Genomic DNA, 27123 nt, shown 5'->3' on the forward strand with positions numbered 1-27123 from the left:
CATCAAATTTTCTAATGTCATTGCTTTCACTTTTTACTATTTATTTTTCAGGCCTGTATATCTACCAGATCCTAAAGATGGGTCACTTTATATATTGAAGTCACCATCAGAACCTTTTAAAAGACTCCCATTTAAGATACCCGAGTTAGTTGCAACGTCGCCTTGCAGGTCTTCCGATGGTGTGCTCTATACAGGCAAGTCGAATTTCTGTTTATAAACAGGTTTTTTCACTTCTTTAGTTTTCAAGAGAGAACGTGTGTGAACGATAAGCAAAATTTTGCGTTGAAACAAGTGAATAGTTTGAGTGAGTATTAAGATTGGTAGTGAGTAGAGGAGCGAGCGGTTAAAGGCAACTAAGTCAAAAGTTTAAAGTATGAATACTATGAAAAATTCTATTAACTATATTAATAACCTATTAACCATAATACCATAAAATAACCATAATACCATTATATGATAACCATTTTAATAGCCATAAAAACACCATATTACCATAAGAAAATTATCTTGGTGTTAAATATCCTAGATGAAATCGGAGGACTTCAGAGCTGTTCAACAAGTGTCCTTCTCAATTCAGTGTTAAAAATGTAAAAAGATTTGTTGGGTAGAGCTTGGGAATGAACAAAAGAGTCATTGAAAAATTTTATTTCGGCCCTGAAATTTATTCTTAGATCGAAAATTGGCATAAAATACACACACGTTGAAGAAATGTGCTAATCTTTAGCTAAGAAACGCTTCGTGTGTCCAGCCATTAAAGAACCAACGATAGTTAAAACTAAATCTGTTTGTTCGAATGGTTAATTGAATACTTACACAACCATATATATTAAAGTAAATAATTGGAGGGAAAAGGAATAATCGGGAATCAGTTTTAATGAAAAGACCTCCGTTTTTCGTTGTGTATGTTTTAGTAGAATTATGGGTGAAAAAGCAACAAAAGAGCTAAAAAAAATGCGACACTTATAGCTTAAGAAGATGCACCTTTTCTTTGAAGATGTAGATGTCTTAGGGAATCATTAGATTGTTTTGTTGAAATTTTTATGCAGCAACTACGTTGTCAAATTTAACTAATTAGTTCTACTAATTTATTTTCACTGTTCTGCGTTGGAACACTAACGAAATTCTTATAGTTTTGAAACTACCAAAATGATTTTTTTTTCTTTTTAGAAAAATTGTCATCAGGTATTAATAAACCTATTTGCATAGGGGGGGGGATAATTTTTTTTATCCTCGGCACCTCAAACCATTTTTTTGTAACGTGAGTATAGTTTTGTCCAGGATTAACGCAATTTTAGATAGACTCCTAAGTACCGTTTTCTTTAATTTGTATCGTAAGATGAATCAGTGACGACCTTTGTTTTGCTTGGGTAATAAAAATTATATGATGTTTGTGGTTAACTACGTTCAAGAATTCTATATAATTACCTTTAAGAATTGTATACAAAAACGGTAAAGTCTCATGTTCTTTTCTTCTTAGAACTATATGTGTCACCACCATAAAAGACAAGAACTACAGAATTTACTAGAGTTTTGGAAAGTCTAGAGTGACCAACCCAGCTCCCATTTCATTATCTCTAATTTGAACAACATTGTTAAATCCGGCTCTCCACCCGTCACTTCTTCAATAATTCGAATATATGGTCTTTTCCCCTCTCAGAATTTCTGCCTTTTCCTCTTTGCTTACTTATTTTATGCTACTATATTCTGTATTCTTTTAATTCTTACGTTACTAGTTCGCTATGTTTGTTTTAATGTTTTACCTGTTTGATATAATTATTGCGTCTTTTGTTTTTTATTTTACTTAAATTTTTACTTTTTCTATTGGGCTTAAATTTTGCTGAGTGATTATGTTTTTTGTGAGAAAATATATCTTGTGTGATCTTGTCGGTAATGCGAACATAGTTTATTTATAGTTAGCGGTAGCTATTCCTAATTAAAAATGTTTTTCTTGAATAGACCTTGGATAGAACCTGCGGAAGGGGTATGCTTTATTTTAATGTTCTTGGTACTTCAACAATTCTAATTTTAGGAAAGAAGACAGATACATGGCTCTCAGTGGATTATATCACTGGAAAAGTAAAGAAAGTAATTACTTCAGAAAAGGTTTCTGACGTCTGTGATAGAGAAGAACAAGGGGACTCTTATTCAGTTTTTGTCAGTAAAACAGGTAACATCACACAATTTCCTCATTAGTAACTTGCAGGAATAAAGCCGTTGCTTTGTTTGTTTGTTTTTTTAGGAAAAACGATCGGCTTTCATGTGAAAATCATTTTCACTGGTTTTTATACATCTGAAAGTCCGTTTCACGGAGTTTTCTTTGGACGTGAAAATCAATTTTGTGGAAATTTTTAGGGATGTATTGAAAATTTGTTTTATGTTGAGGCCGTGATTAAGTGAACTGATGGAATTTGAAAATCCCGTGTTAAAATTAAAAATTTATATTTAAAAAAAGAACTCAAGTATTCACTGGTGCAAGATACCGCTTTTAATATCAGGCCGTAGCTTCTTGAAGATGCTACAAAATGTTTGTTAGGATTTTGCTCTATATTGCTTTTAGAATAAAATCGGTACAATCATGAGCAGAAGACAATAACCTGTAAGATGATTACAACCATTTTTCGATGTATTTTCCTGTTTTTGAACAGTCCCATAGAATATATTCAGCTACTTGAAATTTTTACAAGTTTTTTGCCGGAAAGAATCGTTTCAGATCGCCGATAACACCCCTAGAGACCTTGACAAGCTGGTATAATTAACCTGCTATTTCCGCCATGAATAAGTAATATTCGAAGGGTTTTTGACAATCGATGGTCTCTAGAGAATTGAGAGACAGAAGGCTACCCTAACTTCGATTTTGAACCTCGATGTTTTCAAGTTCACTCAATCACGGCCTTAAAACCAGTTTCTATCGAAATTTGTTTTATGTGGAAACAAATTTTTAAGTCTCTTGTTTTTTTTTTGTTTGTTTTTTTTTATTTTACTTGGCTAGAATTCTTCTTCACTGACAAACCAGCAAAAAGATCTGATTGTTTCCACGACAAATGAAGAGAAAAGTGAGACAGGAAAAACATGTCCGCTATTTGACGTAAAAACTGTTTCAGATTTCAGTTTTTTTGTAATAAGTAAAATAATAGCTGAAAAAATATTTTATTATTTCAAAATACTGCAAGTACTTGCAGTTGAATTCGGAAGAAGCCACTAAATCAGAGCTTACAAAAAAAAAAAAAAAAAAAAAAAAAAAAAAAAAAAAAAAAAAAAAAAAAAAAAAAAAAAAAAAAAAAAAAAAACAAGGAGTCAAACATCACATACGGACTTGCACGAAGTCAATTAAGCGTCAAATAAAGCTTACAAGGAAAACTAAAGACCAAATCAGTTGCGGGCACAGATATTAAAGGCAATAAAAAGGGATATAGAGTATATCCAAAGTGCATGGTTGTCCTAAGCCTATTGAAATAATGCTATTACAAACGACATTACTACTACTACTAACAACTCGTTGCAGCACCAAGCCGCCTGAGGCCAACACAGCTATTGCAAAAAAAAACATCAGAGATATAATTGGGCCCGGAAATCTGAGTCTGAGAATATTTTGATCTGACTACCCACCGAAGTTCCCATCGTAAAGGCTGTAGCATATACACATCTAGCTACCATGATTGATGAAATTAGCCGAACTATAGAAGTTGTTGATTCTAAGCTCAGAACTTATGAGCTAAATTTGCCTGCCTTACCTACTAACCCAGCGGCTGATAATCAAGCCACGATTGTCATCTTGAATGTGCCTCTTAGGTAGCCCATCTAAACACAAAGATGTAATTGACGAGATCTCTGGACACGAGCTAACTAGCAGCATAGGGTCTAATAAGAAATTTGTTGCAAGAATCGATAATATGGCTTTGACTTTTGCTTTGGGTTTTGGTTTATCAAACGGCATAGGTACTGGTTATGATATATCTCACGTTACTGAAGGTCCTGATGTAACAAGCTTGGAACTTCTTGTGCCGTTAGAATTTTGCTTATAGATTTCGTGTGCAAGGTCAATATCATTAAACTGGGGTTGAAAATCGACTGTAAAGTTTTGCGGGTTTTTGTGATCCCACGTTGATGCCATAGATGCCGCTATTCCGACCGTGTAGTTGCCAATTACAGAAGCCCAGCTGAAGTCCTCCCGATGTTCCGGTTCATATGACTGATATAAAGACTCTCCCTGTCAGTGTCCTCAAGATGTGCTAACTCTGGAAGAAATCATGTCATATAGTTTACGATGTCTCAAGTTGCGTGCTATTCCTACCAAAGGTACAGTCAAACGACATTTTGCCTATTTCTATTTGTTCATTTAAAATTCATGGGACCAAAAATAAGGATAATCTTTTTTTTTCAAGTTCGATGTAACTCTTAAGATTATTTATTGCTGAGTGTGAAGTCTAATTTTCTTCAACGCAGCCCAGAGTCCATTTTCTTCCACACATGCCCGAAGTACCGGTGGTCGTCCTTCCGATGGCCTAGCTCCCTTACTGAATCAGCGACTCTTTTTTCTCCTCTTATAGTGTTACGGACCTGATGACGTTTATTTATCTGTCAGGATCAGTGACCTTGTACAATTTTAATGTATATTTGCCGTATATTAAGAACAATCTGTTGTCATTCTCCAACTTTTCAAAGCGTGCAGGAAATTGAAAAAAATTGTTTTTGGTATTGAGAAATTTGGTTATGACTGGCTGCTAATCAGTGACAGAAAATGTGACTGGATAATACCCTCCCTAGGTTCCGAATCACAAATTGATTGTTATTTCCGGATCCTGAACAAAGATATGGCATTTATTTTCATACATGCTAGCGGCTGCTGGTCCAACCTGGACCACTGTATATGCTATGCTCGTGTGGTAGCTTCAACCGTCCACGTTGATGAAGACGAAAGAGACTAATAACTATGTACCATTATCCTTGATTGTATAGTCACATCTAAACTACTAGTAAATGCTCCCCAATCTGTAGGAAAAAGTAGTTTCAACGGTGCAATTGTTCTCATTGGTCTCTATATTTGATCATGCTTGCAAGTCTTCTGAGTACCGCCACTGTACCTTATAACCTCCTCTACTGCGGAATTATCTCCCATCAATGCTCGTTTGCAACTGAAGACTTACTATCATCAGACCATTCTATCAGAAACGATGATATAGCATTGCTTATAGTAAAGGCCATACGGCTTCAATGTTTTATTATTTATTTATTTTATCTAATTTTGTTTTCCAAGAGTTACTTCATATATAAGGAGTCGTTGAATAAACTTCGGAAGGGCCTCATTTGATTGGATATCAGAAGTTCCAGTGCCCTTTTTTAGAGTCAGAAGTGATCGAAGGGCAATTAGCTCCCCCAAACCCTTTTTTTTCCAAGTGCATCCGATAAAGTTTTTGAGATAGCCATTTCGTTAAAATAGTTCAAAGATTTTATAGCACAAACCCCTGTGTCGACCCCCCTCCCCCGGACCCGGGGAGTAGGCACTGTAAGTTATGCCCTGGGGGAATATACGGTTCTTATGGAAGGGATGCTCGTAAAATCTTAAGAGAGGATGCATTTGATTGGAAATTAAAAATTATAGTTTACTTTTCTCGAGTCAAAAGAGATCCGATGGCAGCTAGCCTCCCACCTCCTCATTCTTTTTTCCTCAAACCCATCCGATAAGAACTTTGAGATAGCCATTTTTTTAAATAGTTCAAATATCGTATAACGAAAACTCTGCCCCCAGTGCCCGGGGCAGGCGTTACAACTTATTCTCTGGGGGCGTATATGGTTTTTATGGAAGGGTTGCTCGTATAAGCTTCAGAGATGGCTCACTTGGATGAAAATCGAAAGTTTCAGTTCAATTTTTGAGAGTCAAGAGAGATTGGAGAGCAACTATCTCCACCACGCCCATTTTTCTCCAAATGCACCTGAAAAAAATTTTGAGATAGCCATTTTGTCCAAAATAGTTCAAAAGTCAGATAACAGAAAATCAGGTCTCGACACAACCCCTAGCCCCGTGCCCGGGGGCAGGCATTGTAAGTTATATCCTGGGAGCATATATGGTTCTTAAGAAAAAAGATGCTCGTATAAGCTTCAGAGAGGGCTCATTTGATTGGAAATCGAAAGTTCTAGTTCACTTTTTTTTTAAATTCAAAAGAGCTCCGAAGGTAAGTAGCCCCTACCGCATCCTTTTTTCCTCAAACCCATCCAATAAAATTTTGAGTTAGCCATTTTGTTAAAAACAGTTCAAAGGTCAGATAAAAAAAAACTCCGGTGTCGATACAGGGCCCAGGGGCAGAAGTTTTAAGTTATGCCCTGGGGGCATTTATTATGCTTCTTATGGAAGGGATGCTCGTATAAACTTCTTAGAGGGCTCATTTGATTGGAAACTGAAAGTTCTAACTCACTTTTTAAGAGTCAAAAGAGATCGAAGGGTAACTAGCCCTCCCATGCACATTTTTCCCCAAAACCAACTGATACAAATTTTGAGATGATAATTTTTTTAAAATAGTCAAAAAATCAGATAACAAAAACTCCGGTGTCGACCCCCCCCCCCCCCAGAACCCCAGGTCCAGTTGCTGTAAGTTATATCCTGGGGGTGTGTATGGTTCTTATGTGAGAGATGCTTGTACAAGCTTCCTAGAGGGCTCATTTGATTCAAAATTGAAACTTCTAGTTAAGTTTTTAAGAGTCAAAAGAGATCGGAGGCCTTTTTCTGCAAATGCGTCCAGTACAAATTTTAAGATAGCTGTTTTATTAAAATTAGTTCAAAGGTTAGATAAAAAAAAAAACTGCGGTGTCAACACAACCCCCAGGGCCCGGGGGCAGGCGTTCTAAGTTATACCCTGGGGTATATATTGTTCTTATGGAAGGGATGCTCGTATAAACTTCAGAGAGGGTTCATTTGATTGGAAACTGAAAGATCTTGTTCACTTTTTAAGAGTCAAAAGAGATCAGATGGCAACTAGTCCCCCAACGCCCTTTTCCCCCCAAGCCCATCCGATCAAAGTTTTGAGATAGTCATTTATTTTTTAATAGTTCAAAGGTCAGATAACAAAAACTCTGGTGTCGACGAAACCCCCCAGGGCCCGGGGGCAGGCGTGGCGTTGTAAGTTACGTTATGTGGTATATATAGTCTTTATGGAAGAAATGCTCGTTTGAACTTCGGAGAGGGTTTATTTGATTGGAAATTGAAAGTTCTAGATCTCTTTTTATGCGTCAAAAGAGATCCGAGGGCAACTAGTCCCCCTAGCCATTTTCTCCCAAACCCATGCGATACAATTTTTGAGGTAGCCATTTTCACAAATAGTTCAAACCTCAGACAACAGAAAATCCGGGGTGGACTCTACCCCTCATAGCCCGGGCCAGATGTTTCAAGTTATTCCCCGGAGGCTTATAAGGTTGGGTTGTTAATGATGGTCGTATAAACTTCGAAGGCGGCTCATTTGATTAGAAACTGAAATTACTAGTTCACTTTTTAAGAGCCAAAAGAGATCCGAGTGCAACTAGCCCTCCCCCCCCCCCCCTGTCTAGCCTTTTCATTCCAAATCCATCCAATATAAATTTTGATAGCAATTTTTTTCAAAATAGCTCAAACATCAGATAACAAAACTTAGGGTTTGACACACACACCCCCCCCTAGAGCCCGAGGGGAAGGGTTTTAAGTTATGCCCCGGAGGCATATAAGGTTCTTATGTAAGGGGTGGTTGTATGAACTTCGAAGGCGGCTCAATTAATTGGAAATTGAAAGTTCTAGTTACCATGTTATGAGTCAAAAGTTAAGAGAGGACATCTACCCCCCCCCCTGACATAAACACATGTTTTTCCCAAGTGTACCAAAATAAAATTTTGAGATAGCCAGTTTGTTTGAAATAGTCCAACGATAAGATAACAAAAATTCGTTTTCAACATACCCCCCCCCCAGAGCCAGGAGAAGGGTTGTAACTTATACCCCGGGAGCATGTAAGGTTTTATGGAAGAGATGGTTGTATAAACTTGAGAGGGGACTTAAACGGATAGAAATTGAAAGTTCTAATTCGCCTTTTAATAGTCAAAAGTGATCCGATGGCGACTAGCCTCCCCTCTCTCTCAACCTTCTTTTCTCCAAATGCGTCCAATCAAATTTTTCATATAGCTATTTTTTTCAAAATAGACCAAAGAGAATATTACAAAAACTCCAAGGATAAAACAGCCCCCCTCCCCAGGGGCACATGTTTTAAAATGTGCCCTGGGGGTATATAAGGTTTTTATGGAAGGGATGTTCGTAAAAACTTCGTAGGGGGCTCATTTGATTATAAACCAGAATTCCCTTCTCAAGAATCAAAAGTGATCAGAGGGCAACTGCCCCCCCAAGGCCCTTTTCCCCCAAATGCATCCAATCAAAATTTTGAGATATCTATTTTGTTTTAAATAGTTTTCAGATCAAATAACAAAAGCTCCAGGGTTGACACATCCTCCCAGAGCCCGGGGGAAAGTGTTATAAGCTACGCCCTAAGGGCATATAAGGTTATACGTAAAGGTTGGCTATATAAACTTCAGAGATGGCTCGTTTGGTTGAAAATTGAAAGTTCTAGTTACCTTTTTAAGAGTCATCCAAAGTGATCGGAGGGTATATCCCCCCACGTCTTTTCCCCCAAATACATCTGATAAAAATTTTTAGATAGCCATTTTGTTCCAAATAGTCCAAAATTTAAATTACTATAAATTAGGGAATCGAAAAATCCTCCATAGTACCCGGGACAAGAATTGTAAATTATCTAAGTTGTAAGTTCTTAAGAATCGTAAGTGATAAAAATGTAACACCCCCCCCCCTTGGGTCTTTTTTCTCCAAATGCATCAAGGATTGTAACTTATATGAGTTGCTCATTATTAGAATTAACTTTGGTTTAGGTGATCGCATTAACTTTGGAGGGGGCTCATTTGATCGGAAATTGAAACTTCTAGCTCTTTCAAAGTGATCAGTCAAAAGTAATCAGTGGCCAACTAGCCAATGCCCCACTTTCCCAAAGGGCATCTGCTCAAAATTTGGAGATAGCCATTTTGTTCAAAATAGTTCAAAGGCCAAATAACTCTGCCACCAAGGTTGACACCCCCCCAGCAGCTGGGAAATGACTCTGAGCTATGGAACTTAATTATTGTTATTTTGATACTTTGTTTACTTTAATACATGGATTTAGCGATTTACGCGGAAAGTTCGATTTACGGTGCAAGGGCTGTAAGTTTTTTTTTTGCTAATTGTTACTTTGATACTTTGTTTACTTTGATACCTGGTTAACTTTGAATCTTTCTTTACTTTGATATAGTTACTGAGATACTAGTTTTGATACTTTGATCAAAGCTTGATGTTGAAAAAAAAATCTTGTTTTGAAATAAGGAGTTTTTTTTAACTTGAAACTTTTTGCAATCAGAAACCGAACAAAAACAAATTAAGAAAAAAACTTGCTGAAGGTTTTCTCCCCAATTTTTTCGGGAAGAATTAGAGTTGTTTACTTCTAATGAATGGAGTCTTCACTACAAACAAGAGTATGGCTACTGCTCGTTTCCCAAACGGTAAAAGTATCATTCTCTTACTTAAGTGGCTACAAAGCTCTACAAAAGTAGTTCACCTTTTTCTTTAATATAATAATTGAGAAAAAAGAATTTAAAGGAAAGGTAGAACTGGATTGAGGATTGGTGGTTAGACCGCGGTCGTCTTCAGGGAGTAGGGGCTATGTACTTCTAATGAATAGTGTCTTCACTACTAACAAGAGTTTGACTACTGCCAGTTTCCCTAACGGTAAAAATATCATTTCCTTAGTTAAATAACCCATAACAGCCAATGAATGGTGTCTTCACTACTAGCAAGAGTTTGACTACTGCCAGTTTCCCTAACGGTAAAAATATCATTTCCTTAGTTAAATAACCCATTCTCTTACTTAAAATTATCATTATGTTTCTTAAGTGGCTACAAAGTTCTGCAAAATTAGTTTATTTTTTGGTGTCATCACTACAAACAAGAATATGATTACTGCCCGTTTCTCTAAAGGTAAAGTATAAAACCTACTTTAGGCCTTAATACTTGCAAATTTTATATTACAAATATTCTGTTCTTGTTACAACATTAAAAATAGAATGAATTATTGCATCGAAACCACACAAGGATTTACCAATAGACCCTGCGGCTTTCACTATTCCCGAAGTTTGGGGATTTCCCCGAAAATCTTGCAAAAAAGGAGCGGCGGGCTGGATTCAAACCGTCAAAGCTTTGAATCTGGCCCGGGTGAAGCAATATCTTGAGTTGGTGAGCTTTCAGAAATTAATATCATTAAAGATCGAATATTCGGTTTAATTTATTAGTTCTTGCCAAAACTTATAATTTATTTTGGAATAACAAATATTTTGAAATAGGAAATTTTGAAAAACTTTAAACTTTGGCAATCAAAATCGAGCAGAATTTAATTTAAATTTTAAAAATAAAGGCCATATGAAACTTAAGATGAGAAGAAATAGAAACCTGCAATAACTCAAACGTAAAAAAACCAGAAATTACTGTTAAAGAATAAATGAAACCCAAAAAGAACAGAAATTAAATAAACAATCATATAAAAAACATACAACAGGTACTAACATAAATGAATAAATAAAGCTCAAAACGAGTAAAGCTTAAGTTGAATATGCAACTCAAGTTTAAAACAAACAATTGGCGCTTTTACTCGAAACAAATTATATACAAATATTTTTTGATGAGCTTTCGACAATTAATATCATTATATATCAAATATTTAGTTTAATTTTATTAGTTCTTTCCTAGACTGTTCAAGACAAATATAGCTTCACTACAAACAAGAGTTTGAGTGCTGCCCTCTTCCCTAACTGTAAAAGTCTAAAGCCTACTATTCCATTGGTGCTTTATTGAAAACGAATTACATTTCAGATATTTTTTCCGGTTATTACAGCATTGAAAATGAAAAGAAAATTGCAGCGAAATAAAATCTTGAACTGATGATCTGGTGGCAAAACCCAAACCCTTCTTTGTAGAGATTTTTGTTTGTTTCAAGTTGGATTTGCATATTCAATTTCAGTCTCACTTGTTTTAAGATTTGTTTACTCAATTATATTAGTTACTATTGTCTGTTTGTTTGCTGTGGTTGTTTATTTAATTTCTGTTCGTTTTTGGGTTTCATTTAGGCCTCAATAGCAAAATATTTTTGTGTGTTTTAAGCTTGATTTGCATATTCAACTTAAGCTCTACTCGTTTTGAAATTTATTTATTTATATTACTACCTGTTGAATGTTTCTTTGCTATGATTGTTTATTTAATTTCTGTTCTTTTTGGGTTTCATTTAGTCTTTAATAGTAATTTCCGGTCGTTTTGAGTTTGAGTTATTGTAGGGTTTTATTTCTTCTGATATTAAATGACCTTTAGTTTTCTTTAGAAAACCTCTTTTCTGGAAAGGTTTTTTTTTTTAATAAATACATGAAAAACGCTGAACAAGCAGCTGTCCCAGTTGAGCGCATTCGGTCTAACATGTGACAGTTCATTTGGAATTACGACCCCCTTTTGAAGAAAGGGAAAAATCAAGCCAAGCTATGGATGCAAATCGAGATTGCCTGTGGACGTCCCTCTAATAGTACTATTTTTCATATTAAGCATAAAACGGAAATGACTTATAAAAGATAGTGGTGCGTCCTTGAAACTGAAATTAATTTTACCAACAATTCGAAAGATTGGAAACTTATGTGGAATTCATTGAACTTTACTGATTATAAGAATAGTAATATTCTGCCATTGTCTCTAGTTCAACATTATTCTACTATTTTCTCTTCCCGTGTTAATTTCACTGTACATACCCAATATTCCCTACTACGTGCAAAGTGCCCTTCCACACAGCAAAAGCATGTCCCTCCTGTATCAGCCGATACAGTTGGTGGTTCAAACTAAGAGGCTGAAGTCTTAAATTATTGTTGTTGAAAGTGCAAGTGTTTTTCATTTACTAAAAGGCTGCTCTTAGGGGCCTGATAGTTTTCTATCAGTGGCACTGTTACGGCATTTGCTGAGAGAGAAGATGTAAATAAGCGTGATTCCTATATGCCTATTACGGTTTTTAATATTACCAAATCTCTTCAATATGTGCTTCTTTCTTATGCTGTAGGTTTTGTGAATTTTTACGCTAATTAGTTCGGGTTGAGGAAGGCAATTTCATGTCAACACGCACACCGGGCACTACTCGATTGTACTTGGAGCGGGACCAGACGCTTCCGCCTCACCCGACATCCCAACGAAGCTTCTTAATGAATGTCTCCCGTGATGATCGCTCTTGTGCTAATTCTTCGACGAACTCTAGCCATTTCTTGTCCCGTTTGTGGTCGAATGTACGGAGACCTCTAGTCGGCTTCAGATCTTGTCTAATGAGCGACCACCAATATTAAATTGCCCTCCTTTTTTCTACGCCATGTTGATAAGGTTCCAGGGAGAAATGTTCTGTTTAAGGAAGCATTCTTTGGGGCTACGGAAAACGTTTTCCAAGCCAGAAGAGCTGGCGGAGCTTAATGACGCTTGAGATTTTGTCAATGTGACGGACCACGAGTCAACACCGTAGAGTAGGACTGCCGTCACTGTCTACTTCATATGCTTATCTTATGCACATTGGGTGCTTTCTATCCTTCTTTTAATAGGTAGTTAGGTAGGTAACTTTATTCAAAAACAATACTATAAACTTTCATGCACCAGCTAAAAAAAAAAAACAAGATCAAAAAGATCACAATGGCCTGTAAGCATAGCTGACATCTAATACGATCCGTTTCTTTAAAATATTTGGCTTATCGTAGAAAAAAATAAGATATATAAAGGACAAAAAAAGAAAACAAAAAATATTTGTGCTTTAATGCACGAATAAAAGGTCAATTATTACTTATTTGTGCTATATATATCTAAAATTTCGACAGTGCACTCTCAGGCCTCAATGATTTTGGTTTATTAAAGTTAAAGAATTGAAAACATTTAAAATATGTTTTGCTTTCAGTAAAGTGCAAATTATATTCGGTCTTGAGAATAGATGCAGGTTGTCAGCTCTACTCGTGCTAGTTTCTGTTCGTTTTGAGTCTCGGGGCGGGGGGGGGGGGGGTGTTGTACTTGCTCTCTTATCAGTTTTGAACCTTAAATTGGAACTGGAAATCCCAATTTCCAATCAAATGAGCTTCTTCTAAAGTTCAATCACTAAAGTTCAATCTCCCTTCAATCACTTTTGACTCATAGAGCACTAGAACTTTCAATATGCGATCGAATGAGCAACTTTTCAAAGCTTCTACGACAACTTCTATACGAAGTGCCTTGGTCAGGAAAAAAAGATGATACATTGTGTCCTCATCGCTCTTTGCGTAGGCAGCGCTTTTGCGGTGCCTATGATGGTCGTGCTAAGGTGGGGCTAGGCAAGGAAGAGTTCTTTCGCCCCGCTTTCTTAATGGTTGTTTTTTGCCTGTGATTAGTTAGATTCTTTCCAGTTATTTTTCTGGCTTTTCGGATGTATCTTACTTAGCAAATGGTAATGAACTCCTTTTGACTAGTCGCTCTAAACAGGGGCTAGAATCAAACGTCAGTTTGGTTGGATCTATGCATAATTAATTAGGACTATCATTGAATGATTCGAAATGTATATATTTACTTTTTAACCTTGCTAATCGTGTTATTTCTCTTGCTTCCAATACTATGATGGTACTTAGTGTCCCTGTCATTAAAGGGGTTGGTTCTTCTATTGTGTGAATCCATTGCCAATATCCAATGATAAGTGTAATGACAAAATTGTCGCTAATCGTGAACATTTTAATAGGTCCCGATAAACTGTACTGTCGTTTTTGTGAGTATACGATTTTATCTCCTTTCGGGCTCTATCCACTTTTTAATAAACATGATCTGAAGCAAAAGAAGGGCAATTATCTTAGATATTTTAAGTTTTATTACATTGGCATTTGCTGTGTGAAATAGGTGCCTTGTGGGTCGTTATGGCTCAACAGCAGTATTGTCCTCGCTTGACTGTGCAAGTAAAGACCAGCCTGGGCATAATTAGTTTTTAGTTGGGCCTGCATCATAGTCTTAGGCTATCCATTTTTCTTATCAGTGATTATTTTTGTTGTTAGATTTTTTATTCTTTGGTTTTATTTTGTCTTACTCCACAGTTTACCTGTATTTTACAGTGGCTCAGAAATAAATAATGATTATTATTTTATCTCTAAATATGTGTATCAAAGTAAAAAAAAAATTCTTAAAAAAGTAATGAAACTAATTTTTCTTTGGAATATTCGGCTAAAAAAAAAAAAAAAAAAAAAAAAAAAAAAAAAAAAAAAAAAAAAAAAAAAAAAAAAATTGCAGCGGCAGGAGGTTTTTCTTTTTTTGTGATTATGCGGATTACTTCTCTTTGGATTATGTGGCTTAAGAAAGGTTTCTTGTTTTCAATTGTTATGAATTCAATGATGTTTGATGGAATTCGAAACTTTATATGAAGGAGTAGAGCGATTTAAGCTCTGGGGTGGAAGAAGTACTCACCAAAGTGAAAACGGAGGCACTAAGTTGAAGGCTTGAATCCCGTCTTCTTCGTTCCAGAGTTTAGATTTCTAATTTTTTTCGTAAATGCTGGTGGGATAGTTTTCTCTTTCTTTGCGATTTCTTTGCAACAACGTTTAAAAGTGACATACGTTTTTTGTTGATGAAAAATGCCTTATACCCACCAATGGGACATAAAATTAACATTTCGGGATTCAAGAGCTAAAATCTCGAAATATAGCTCTAATGCTCAAAATAAGTCAAACTTCAAAATAGAGAATTTCAGCTGAGGGAACTTGAACTTGGGACTTCTATACTTAACTAGAAGTTTTTACAAGAAATAAGATGCCTGTGTGAATAATAATGGCTCACTAGCTATGTTAAAATTTACTCAATATAATCTACAACTGCATATACATATAATCTACAATAATAACTACATAAAAATATAATCTATAATACAACTACAATCACATAATCTACAACTGAGAATTGTGGATTATGTCATCAAATACGAAATTTTAAACAAAATTAGCCATAGATTTTGATTTTTTTATAGTTACCTATCTTGAAGCAGTAAAATTTTGAGTAAAGTTAGAGGATTTCAGAAGGTAGAAGCTGAAAATATATTTGATTGCAATGAAATATGCTTACAAAACAAGAATGATTGTCATTGACGCAGAATGAATTCCAAAGAATATTGTAAACAATCACTTTCAGATTTATGAGGGGGCTTTGGGGATACAATTCACATGAATTTTGACTGGTTTGGTAAATTTTTTTTAAAAACTTTTCAAATGTATATGATCTTTGTCGTTTCTGAGTAGGTTACGGCATTATCGCTCCGGGCAAGGCCTTACCGGGGGGGGTCAGGGTTTGCACCCCATCCCCTCTGAAATGTTTGCTCAATTCGTAAAAATGTAAAAACATGCATATAAATAAATTTTTGGTACATTTTTAAAAGATTTTTTGTACCTTAAAGATTTTCTTTATTTTGTTACGAAAACGTGTATTTCAATTAGAGAGAGAAATATAATTTCTTGAGCTGTAAGTGTCTATTTAATTATTTTAATCAGCATGCCCCCCCCACCTTATCTGCCATGTTTTGGGTGTAGAGAAGCCACGTAGTTAATAACTTTTTTGACTTTGTTTCTTTTTTCTTTTTAGAGTATACACTGACAATGATTGACGATAAAACCTTTCTCCCGAAATGGAACGTAACTTACTTCGACTATGCTTCGTCAGCGTTACCATTAGACAACATTATGGACTATGGTCAGTACTTCTCTTTATTAATTCTGTAGTAAAATAATTTAAAAGCTTTTACTATTCTCCAAAATGGGTCAGGTACAGTTGTTGACTTGACAAAATTGAATTTAAGGTTCAAAGCCAGGAAGCCAAATCCGGTTTTACAGCCAAAACAGGTTCTGAAACCCAAACAAAGTTTTGACCAGGCAAAACGGGGTTCTGAAGTACCAGAATAGGTGGGGCCTGCCAACGTTGATCTTCTTGTAAAAGTGCTAACTAGTAAGACGCTCCAAATTATTCAGAGGTATGATTGTTTAGAAAAAGAAATAATCTGATTAGCCTGATACAATATTCTTTGAATTTACTTTACTTGGAAGCTGATTTAGACTTAGCATAACCAAATAACAATCTAAACGTGTAGATTCCTTGAAAAGTATTGTTAGGCCACCACAACCTTAGGACGCTTGTATGCTACAAGTTGGAAAAGTCAAAATGGGTATGGACACCAAAAAGTATGACTAAAAAAAGCTTTTTCTTTCTACTAACCAAGTTTAATTGAGATCCGATTACCCCTGCTGTTAGATTTCTTATGACCTGGATTTAGGGACCCCTCACGCCAAATAGGCTGGTTGATATGTGAAAATTTTTCTAGTAGATTTCCTAATAACAGGAACCTCGGGCCCCTTTTCAACTCCACCTTACCCGTCTCCCTACTTACAGCAGTTGGATTGTGTCGGAGCCTTAACCTCTTTTCCTAGATTTGCTGATACTGATATTCTGGAAAATATCCTCCTATAACTCCCGCGTTTGAGTTAGGTTGTTTTCAAAATTGTTTATTTTTTATTGTTCTAATTTTTTATTTATACAAATTTCAGAAAACGATCAAAATCCAAAATTCCTCAAAAAGGCAAAATAATGGACTTTTGGATTATCAGATCTACTTTTTGATAATAATTTCCTCTGAGGTGTCCTGAAGATCGATCGATTTATTAAACGTTCTGATGACAAGAATGGACGAAACCCTGTTCGTTCTGTGTCCCAAAAAGGTCAAATTAGGGCTAGGTCTCCACAAAGTATAACCTTGACATCAGTTCCCATCCACCCTTGAAGGGTGTTTTGGGGCCTCTAATTTCGTCAGACCGTTGACGCAACCCGTATTTGAACTGCTATCCTCTGCGCTCAGTTAGAGCACATCGACGGGCGAAAAGTTATCTTTCCATCCTTTTTTTTGGGGGGGGGGGGAGGGAAACCGTGTACTTGGCCGTAAAAGACGATCTTCAGAAAACAGGGAAAATGTTTAGGGACCCTCTCCCCTTAAAGCTGGACGGAGGTCTAAAACCCTAAAAGTTTAAGTGTGAAAATTGCTCTTATCTCTGATCAGTTTTGGCGATATGCAATAAACCCTTGCGGTGGAGTTACTGTCAAATTCTGGATAAAGTTCCTCTCCCCATTTAGGCGTCATGCTGCAGTTGGTCTTGTTCTGACCTAGCTCTGGGCCCAAGATGGATGTTCATATAAAATTTCTCGAAACTCAAAAAGGAAAACTCATCAAAGATTCTACTAAACGCAAAGAATAATTGTAATTTTGGATTTTGAAATCTAATTTTCCTCAGTTATTTTCTGGAAGTCTAGAAAACATAATTAATTCTGATCTTTAGGATCTTCAATAGATGTTCTATACATGTCTAGCGTTACAGCATCCATATGAAATTTTCTTTCGATTATATGACAGATTCGTTTTGTATCTTTTTCATCAAACAGTTCGTGTTCGTGGTAACGAACTGTAGTAAGGAGCGACCCGGCTCAATAGAAACCAAAACTCTAAAATATGGAATTTTGATACCAATAGCTACATCAAAAGAATCGCATTTTAATGCTGATTTTAAATATATAAGTTTCATCAAGTTTAGTCTTACCCATCAAAAGTTACGAGCCTGAGAAAATTTGCCTTATTTTATAAAATAGGGGAAAACACCCCCTAAAAATTCTAGAATCTCAACGAAAATCACACCATCGGATTCAGCGTATCAGAGAACTCTACTGTAGAAGTTTCAAGCTCCTATCTACAAAAATGTGGAATTATGTATTTTTTTGCCAGAAGGCAGATCACAGATGCGTGTTTATTTGTTTGTTTTTTTTCCCCAGGGGTGATCGTATCGACCCAGTGGTCCTAGAATGTTGCGAGAGGGCTCATTCTAATGGAAATGAAACGTTCTAGTGCCCTTTTTAAGTGACCAGAAAAATTGGAGTCCCACGCTAATTATTTTCCCAAAGTTAACGGATCAAAATTGTGAGATAGCCATTTTTTCAGCGTGGTCGAAAAACCTTATAACTATGCCTTTGAGGACCACTTACTCCCCCACAGTCGCCTTGGGAGGGGCTACAAGTTACAAACTTTGACCGGTGCTTACATATAGTAATGGTTATTGGGAAGTGTACAGACGTTTCAGGGGGATTTTTTGGTTGGGGGGATGGGTGAAGAAGAGGGGGATATGCTGGGGGAACTTTCCGCCGAGGAATTTGTCATGGGGGAAGAAAATTTCCATGAAGGGAGCGCAGGATTTTCTAGCATTATTTAAAAAAAAATGAAAAAATAAATATGAAAAAGTTTTTTCAACTGGAAGTAAGAAGCAGCATTAAAACTTAAAACGAACAGAAGTTATTACGCATATGAGGGGCTCACCTCCTCCTAATACTTCGCTCTTTACGCTAAAGTATTTTTAGTAATTTCAACTATTTATTCTACGGCTTTTGTGATTCAGGGGTCATTCTTAATGAATTGGGACAAAATTTAAGCTTTAGTGTAAAGAGCGAGGTACTAACGAGTGGGTGAACCCCTCATATATGTACCAAAAACATGAGAATACAAAAGTTCGTTACGTAAGCTAGTTTGTAAGTTACGTATATCTTTATATATCTTATTTATTTGTATATCTTCAAAAATTAAAAGTTCTAGTTGCCTTTTTAAGTAACCAAAAAAATTGGAGGGCAACTAGGCTTACTCTCCCACTCCTTTTTTTCTCAAAATCATTCGATCAAAACTATGAGAAAGCCATTTAGCCAAAAAAAAAAAAAAATATGCAAATTTCATTTTAATTATTCCTCTGCGGAGAGCCAACATCAAAACATGCATTGATTCAAAAACGTTCAGAAATTAAATATAACAAAAACAAGTTTTTTCTAACTGTAAGTAAGGAGCGACATTAAAACTTAAAACGAGCAGAAATTATTTCGTAAATGAAAGGGGCTGCTTCCTCATCAACGTCCCGCTCTTTACGCTAAATTTTTTTTACTGTTTTAAAAAGTAGAGTTGAGAGAAAGAGTCAAACTTTAGTGTAAAGAGTTGGGCGTTGATGAGGAAGCAGCCCCTTTCATATACGAAGTAATTTCTGTTTGTTTTAAGTTTTAATGTTGCTCCTTACTTCCAGTTAAAAAAAACTTTTTTTTATTTAATACTATACGGAAGACTAGAGAAAATTTGGAAAAGTTTTTAAAATCACATTTAGAATTTTTCCTTTTTTCCCTGCTCAAATCCCTGCCAACGCTGTTTCCTTTTATATGTAATTTTTGCCGACAGTAGTTATAGATAAACTGTTTTACGACAAAATTTTTTGATTTAGGCTGCTAAAAATATAGTGCACAATATGCTATTAGTCAACTATAGGCTTTTTCCCTAGAGTTATATCGTTTGAATTTCCTTTTAAATGAATCAGTAGATTTGTTTTGGGGGGGTTAAATCCATCAGTAGACCATTCCGAATGGAAATGAAGCATCTTACAAAAGCTGTTCTTCAACTACCAATTGCCGAATCTCTCATCTTATAGGTGATCTGAGCATGCTATGTTTCTCTATATCTACCATAGTATTAGTATGGAAATAAACAGTATGAAAACAATAGTTTTGAGTTAGGTTTTTGCTGGATGACGTGATATGCGCTGTAATCTCATGGCCATGTTCCGAATTTAATCAAAATAGTTCACGAATATTTAATGAGTTTGAGTAACTAATGAGCATGAACAAACAGTTCCTGAACAATCAGTAATTAATGAATTTAATGAGAATGTTCAGGTTTTAGCAATGGGTATTTCATTTTTAGATTAATAACCATTTTTTAGATCTGATACACTATACCGCCAGTTCAAATGGTCACATAATAACTTTTGATAGAACAGATGGATCTCTACTGTGGCAGCGTGACCTTGGAAGTCCAATTATTAGTATAATGTCATCTGAAGACTACTCGTTGGTATCAATACCATTTCTGACAGTATCAAGTGATGCCATATTTCGAATCACTGCTCGGCTGAGCAACTTAACTCCTGAACTTATTGATGAGGGTGCTAGATTCTTGTAAGTTATTGCTTTTTCTTATAAGTTTTATTTGGTTAGGGGCTTATCGACGTTAAGTGGGCTGCACCCCAACTAGGGACAATTTTGTGACCAGAAATTTCCTAAATAAAGCAAAAAGGAAGTGTTTTGTTAACTGTTGTGGTTTCTCTTCCTGTTCGGTATTTGGATTACTAAGAATCGCATATCTCCTACTTCAAAATGTGTATTTGCGTGATTCTTGTGGATTATTTTTACTCTGTTAATTCTTGAAAAAAGTAAGTAAAAACTTTACCAATCTAAATGTTCCGGTCTTCTCTTGCCATTGTTCCATTACTGGTTTGATACCCCCCCCCCTCGGAAAAGAAAGAGACACATCAGTACTGTCTATCCATAAACGGGATTTTCTTCGTTGTTCAAACTAGGGGACAAACCTCTAGCTAACGGCTTTTAAGAATATTGATCTCAATGGTGTACTTTTCTGCTTCAGTTGAACACCATTTCTTAGGGGTTTCAAGCTGTATGTCAAATTTCTCAGAAACGTCCTCTTAATTATAATTACTGCTCAGTTGAATCTGTATTTTTTCCAAAATAGTGTTGCACGTCATATATTTACTACTAGACAGCTCCTTTAAGTACCCGTTTTTGAAGTTGTGGCTGGGGTTTTCTTTTTAGTTACAGATACTGTTGCCGTGTTGCGGCAGTTAATTTGATTTAATCGTATATAAATTAACTTGAGGTATTCAAACAAGAATTTCAATTATTATTTACGCCCTTGTTCCAGCTCTCTTGTTAACTAACATGGTTTTGGACTTTTTTGACCTCAGATGGCTTTGTGCTATGATGAGCTGTGATTATTTATTATTAGACCATATTTCCAATAAGCTACAACTATATTGTTGATCAGTTTTCAGAAATAATATTCGAACAAAATCATAAGCAAATTACAATTGCTAGTTTTAACAACTCGTCCCTTTTTGTACGATCTCAATGGTGTACTCCCCCTACAAAACTTCTGATCAAAGTTTTGAGCATCTATTTTGTTCAGAATAGTCAAAAGACTGAAAAAAAATGCCTCTGGGAATGAAGTGACCCCCGATAGCCCCTGGGACAAGGGCAATAAATAATGGAAATTGCAAGTTATTCAGATGTCGGTTTTTATAACGGAAAAAAGGAGCTTGTTTGATCTTGAGTACGTGATTGACTTGAAACTCTCAGGGGTCATTCTTTGGGTCAAAAGGATTGCAAAATTTTTTGCATGTGTGTTTGGGAGCTGGGAAACGGGTAAAAGAAAATCTTATGACGGATCAGTTTGAAACTTATGGTCATGAGTCCTTTGGCCAAGGTTAGTCTAATGTACAAACAAAATGTTTCAGAAGGATGATCCCCCCCAAAAAAAAAGATGGGGCCAAAAAAGGACAAATTTTTTTTCGGTAGAATCGAAAGTAATATCCTTAAATCTTGGGCTAAAGGCTCCCCAATATAGAAGGAAAAATATAACAAAATTAGTCTCCCCCAAAACGGTCCCCGAAAAAGTGCCGACTAACTTTTTTCCCGGGCACTTCATATGGATGTAGGTGGGGTAGTCCTAGAAACTTCATAGAAGGCCCATTCGATTGGAAATCGAAAGCAGTAGTTCTAAATACTCTTTTCTGCTACCCATCCCTCTGTGACCCCCATACCCTCAGTTGGAATAACCCTAAATTCCGTAAACTACCCGTTGTTCACAGATAGATTTTAATAGAAAAGGTGGTCATGTTTGCTCTTGGTGGTCCGATCGGCTAGGAGATCTTAGGGATCGTTTGCTAATGTGCACCTGACTAGATCAAAAGACAATATGTGCAATCGATTTTTCAAATTATCTGTAACATCTCAGGAATAGCTTGGGAGTGGGAGTAAACACTTTCAGGTACTATTGAAGAACAGAAGGGAGGTGGGGCAAAGGACTTAAAATTTATCTTGAGGGAGGAGGAAGGGGATAAAACTTTAGAACACTATATGTCCTCAGGCTAACAAAATAGGGTACCCGTAATATCTCAGAGCGACAAAGGGGCTGAAACCTGGGTACACTACATGTCCTTAGATTGACAAAATAATCCCCAGGCCGAAAAATGGGATATCCACAATGTCTCAAGAACGGTTTGATAAATCTGAAATTTTCTGGGGATGTGGGGGTCAAGCGGACCTTGAATTGTGACTTGGAGAAGTGGGCAGGGGAAATTCTCAAGGCGTTAGTAGTATCCGGGTCATCAAAATATAATATGTGTAATATCTTGGAAAGGCTTGCGGAATGCTGTTGAAACATTCAGGTAGTTTGTGTAGGGGGAAGGGAGCAAGGGACCTCAATTTTTTCGGGGAGGGAGCAGTCGAAAATGTTATGTCAACAATCCAGCTAAATGTTTGTACTATTAATCGCTTTTTGAATTCTAGAATATATTCACGTATTACGTAGTAAAGTAACCAAACGACCTTAATGGGTACCTGGCTATCAAAATAGTGCATCTATAATATCTCAGGCACAGCTTGGGCATCCCGAATTGGGATTTTCGGTTGGACTTTTCAGTGTTAAGAGGGTAGGTCTAAAGATTTTAGTATCTTGTATGATTAAAAATTTGTTAACTGCCTTGTTGGACAAGAGTCTATTCCTGGTTAAGAAGCAATACAGACTGATATAAACCATGCATACCCAGATTATCAAAGTAGCGTATATATATTCTCTTAGAAACAGCTTGGTGATTGCGACCAAATTTTTGGGCTGTTGGATAGCCAAATGGACAGGACCGGATTTAAAGCTTTGACGCTTCTAGACCCAACCGTTTTTATCGTTTCTTTTTTGCGAGATTTTCGGGGAAATTCTCGAAAATTCAGGGGTAGTGGAAGCACTGAACAGAACGCAACTGATAAGCCAAAAGTAATGAAAGAGAGAGGTGAATTTGGACTCTCAGATGCTACTGAACTGTTGATACCTAACTGTCAGATGTCTCAGACATCTGACAGTTTATTAATCGCCATGCAGTTCCAGTGTTATTTTGGAATCACTTATCTGTGAATAGATACCGCGGTGGTGGAATGTGCCTGGCTTTTTGACGATAAACTAAATAAAAAAAGGGAGGGGTTGACCCCTCCTCAACGCCTCGCTCTTTGCGATAAGTTTGAGTATTTCTCACACCTCTACTTTTTAAAACAATAAAAAAACTTTAGCGTAAAGAGCGAGGTGTTGAGGAGGGGAAACCCTTCCGTTGAGGAGGGGAGTAATTTTGGGGTAAGGGTTGCTCTTTGGAAAAGACAAGACATCATCACCTTTTTTCCGAATGGGTGATCTAGCGGACGGAGATTAATAAACCCTGAAAAATTTGAAAGACGAAGTGGCCCGGGTCATGAGACCCGTACTTCTTTGACACCTCTAACATCAGCTTGATTTAATTATGATAGCACCTTGAGTTCGATAATCTTGTCAAAATTAAGACTTCGACCGTTAGTAACTAAAAATGTAGGAAATGAAGGATCTGGGAAACGCGACAGTCGATGAGTTTGGAATTATCTTGGATGTTGAGAGGTGGGGGATGTAAACGAAGCGCGATCAGGAAGGTGAAACTGATTTCCAGTTGACAGCAAGAGAGAACAATTAGGATTTATTACAGGATAATTTTCCCATGCAAGACTTCTCAAACCTGAGTCACTTTGATAGGGTATCAACGAGGGATAAGATGGATGTTACAGGATAAGATGGTTTCACTGGGATAGGGGATGAATAAGCCGAATTGTGAGGATTCTTGATAGGAGGGAAAGAGAGGATGGGAAGGCAAGATGGTGCCAGGAAAGGCAAGTAGTGTGGAGGGTTGTGAGAGGAGAAGGGCCGCGTTTACTTTGGCGAATGATAGATGGAGGCTCGAACCAGTTGGCAACTTTTTGGACGCATGAAGCGGATCGAAGTTGCAAGGGTGTGCCTGTCTGAGAGGAATGTGAGTAAGCGGGATTTGGGGAAGGGGTACTTAATAAGGGACGAATGTCGTCCAGAATGTTGCCCAAAGAATGGGGCTTTCCGATGTGGGGTCTATGACCGATAACAGCAGGGGCTGCCCAAGCTTGGATATTGGGCTTGTGTTTGCAATTTGATTTTTTTGCAAAAAGGTAGAGGGGATATGGATATGTGGGCTATTGTATCCTTCGGTTTTCAACGGGATTTGGGGAAGGGGTACTTAATAAGGGACGAATGTCGTCCAGAATGTTGCCCAAAGAATGGGGCTTTCCGATGTGGGGTTTATGACCGATAACAGCAGGGGCTGCCCAAGATTGGATATTGGGCTTGTGTTTGCAATTTGATTTTTTTGCAAAAAGGTAGAGGGGATATGGATATGTGGGCTATTGTATCCTTAGGTTTTCAAAAATCTATCTGCATTTTTCATATAGGATAATCGTAATAAACTATGCATCCAGTCTATCAAAAAAGCATATCTGCAACGTCTTGGGGGCGACTTGTAGGGATCAAGATGAAGTTTTGGTGAGTGGGGGGGGGGGGGTAAAGAGATGATGGGACTCCACATTTTGTGTTTAGAAGGAGGGAATTTGGGGTCAGGAAATATGTGTCTCTATTCTACTTAATAGTTAGTACTACCCGTCCAAATGGAGCTTAGAATATATTCAGGGTGAAGTGTGAGTTAAATCGAAAAACCGTATATTTAACCTGGCTGTCTAAATACCCTATCTGTAATTTCCCGGGAACGACTAAGGGGATAGAGTCAAATCTTTCATGGAGTGTTTGGGGTGGACAATTGAACATAAAATCTTATTTTTAGGGAAAGGGATAAGAGTGCCTAGAAAGTTTGTTTTGCTCCTACATATTGGTTCTCGCGAAAAAGGACCGAGCAATTTTTACTTGAAAGATCAAAAGTTACAACTGTAAGCTATTGGGTCTCAAGAGGACCCTTGTGCGGAGAAAAAACAAATTTGAATAAAAATTTGTTTCGCCCGGAAATGGGTCCGAAACTTTTTATCTGATCAGCTAGTACAAGCAGTTCTTTTGTACAGCCCAGATTCTTAACTTTGCTTTTTATAACTCCAGACCAAAAGATTAAAGGATCGGGGCATACCTAAATGGAGCTTATGGAATTAAAGCAAAATGGGGTTTTGGGGGCAATGGGGTATGAAGATGATGCTCATAAATTTCATATATGGAAAATATATTTAATTTTATTGTTGCATGTATGATATTTAACACTGTCTAATAGATTTAATTATATTTGTTTAATTCTGTTCAATATTTTTAGACCCACACTTTACGTCGGTGAACATAATCACGGGTATTTTGCTTTAAAATCATTGGCTGACGAGCAAACCCCAGTCGTAAAGCCTTATTTCCCTGCTATTGAGGGAAAAGTCTCAAAAGGAACCCCAAAACCGATCAGAGGACTTCAAGCAGGATCTTTTGTCTTTGGTATCATTTTTTAGTTATTTTATTTTACTGTCGATTCAATTTGTTGTACTTTCCATCTTTATATATGCCTTGACTAGTGTTGGAAGTTATTTTGTAAGAACGTTCAAACTGGGAAACTGCAGCTTTTACGGGACCCAGTTTTACGGGAAATATAATGAATTAAAGATGTAAAAAATTGGAAAGAAAACCTTAAAACTTGGTGAATAAGTGTATCCACTGGACTTGGAGACGCTTCCCTTAAGTATTGCTTAAGTATCCCTTAAGTATGCAACGACGACTACGTAACATCATAAGGAAGCCAAAAGTTGTGCAATAACAAAGCGAAAAACTACAACAGACAAAAACTTCAACAGACAAAAATAAAAAAAACTAATACAGACAAATTTTACTTAGAAGAAAATAAAATTTATTATGCAGTAATCCCGTGGTTGCATAGCGGATTGAACTCTGCTTAGCAATGCGGGGCTTGGGGCTCAATCTTAACTACCACAGGACCAGCAAGTGAATAAGAGGCTCTAAATTGCCAAATACGAAGAAAAAGAAGAAGTTTCATGCAATGAAGTGCAGGGCTAAACAGTCTTGACCAAAAAGCCGATAACCTCTAACAGAAGAAAAAATTGCTAAATAAAATGCAGTGGAAAAAAAGTTATATTGTAGATGTACAAAGAATGTCTTTACTGTGAATAAACAGTCGTGACATTTCTAATTGATAGTCTAGAGTATTGTTAGAAAACGAATAAGCGTCCTAGATTAGGTGGGAACTACACAATAAAAAATAAGTTAAAATGGTTATGGAGCTCTTGGGAGATGGCTGAAGAAGAAGCTTTGAAGAGGAAGCATTATTAGAAGCACAAAAAAAGGAAAAACAGAAGAAAAAAAACATGCTTCAATATCAACCTCAGCGTTTCGGCCTCTTCTGGACCAAAGAGTGCGAGAAAGTGATAAGAGGGGAATTTTTGATACCTTCATGGGAGTTTAATATAAATTAGATATCGCTTCCGCCCCTGAAAGTGCACCGTTGCTCATTGGAATTAGAAAAAGTAAATCAAGCCTCTTTTTTGGATTTCAGTTAAATACCTGAGTTGATGCTGACCATGTTATTGATTTTGAACATATTATTTATTTTGATTATCTTATTTGCATGTATTTTTATTTATCGTAAATTGTAAAGTTAATTTTACCATTTGCATCAAAATAAAAACATTTTGCCCGTGAACCCATTAAGTCTATTCATGCAAAAAATTTTTATTTATTAAGATTTTCTTCTGGTTGTTTTTTATTATGAAGTTTCTAGGGCAGAACCACCCTTTCGTTAGTGTTGTCGCGTTGAATCATGAAAATAATTAAGCAGAACTAATTTGGTGACGCTTTTTGTCCGTAAAAATTCAACCATTAACAATCTGCTGATTCCCAGAAAAGGAGAGTTAAAGGAAATGCACATCTTAAGCTGTTTGTGCACTATGTTTTAGCTCACCTTTTTTACTGATTTTTCACTCACGTTTCCTTTTTGATATTTAGCGTTTGTTGTAAAAACTGTTCAACTGGATATGGAAGTAATTTCCACCAAAAAATTGAATTCTTGATTTCTCCTAATTTT

The 27123-nt window shown here is 36.5% G+C and overlaps 1 protein-coding gene across 2 annotated transcripts in view; it reads left to right on the forward strand.

Moving 5' to 3' along the window:
• The window catches only part of LOC136026201 (serine/threonine-protein kinase/endoribonuclease IRE1-like), a 98431-nt gene that overhangs the window by 29315 nt on the left and 41993 nt on the right, over positions 1-27123 (forward strand). For both annotated transcript variants that reach the window (XM_065702527.1, XM_065702528.1), the window contains exons 4-8: positions 52-194; positions 2030-2167; positions 15686-15793; positions 19882-20116; positions 25360-25526. In XM_065702527.1, the coding sequence (XP_065558599.1) occupies positions 52-194; positions 2030-2167; positions 15686-15793; positions 19882-20116; positions 25360-25526 (791 nt within the window). The remainder of the gene's footprint in view (positions 1-51; positions 195-2029; positions 2168-15685; positions 15794-19881; positions 20117-25359; positions 25527-27123) is intronic.

This window comes from Artemia franciscana, chromosome 4 (assembly GCF_032884065.1).
Source record: "Artemia franciscana chromosome 4, ASM3288406v1, whole genome shotgun sequence".
Lineage (NCBI taxonomy): Eukaryota > Metazoa > Arthropoda > Branchiopoda > Anostraca > Artemiidae > Artemia > Artemia franciscana.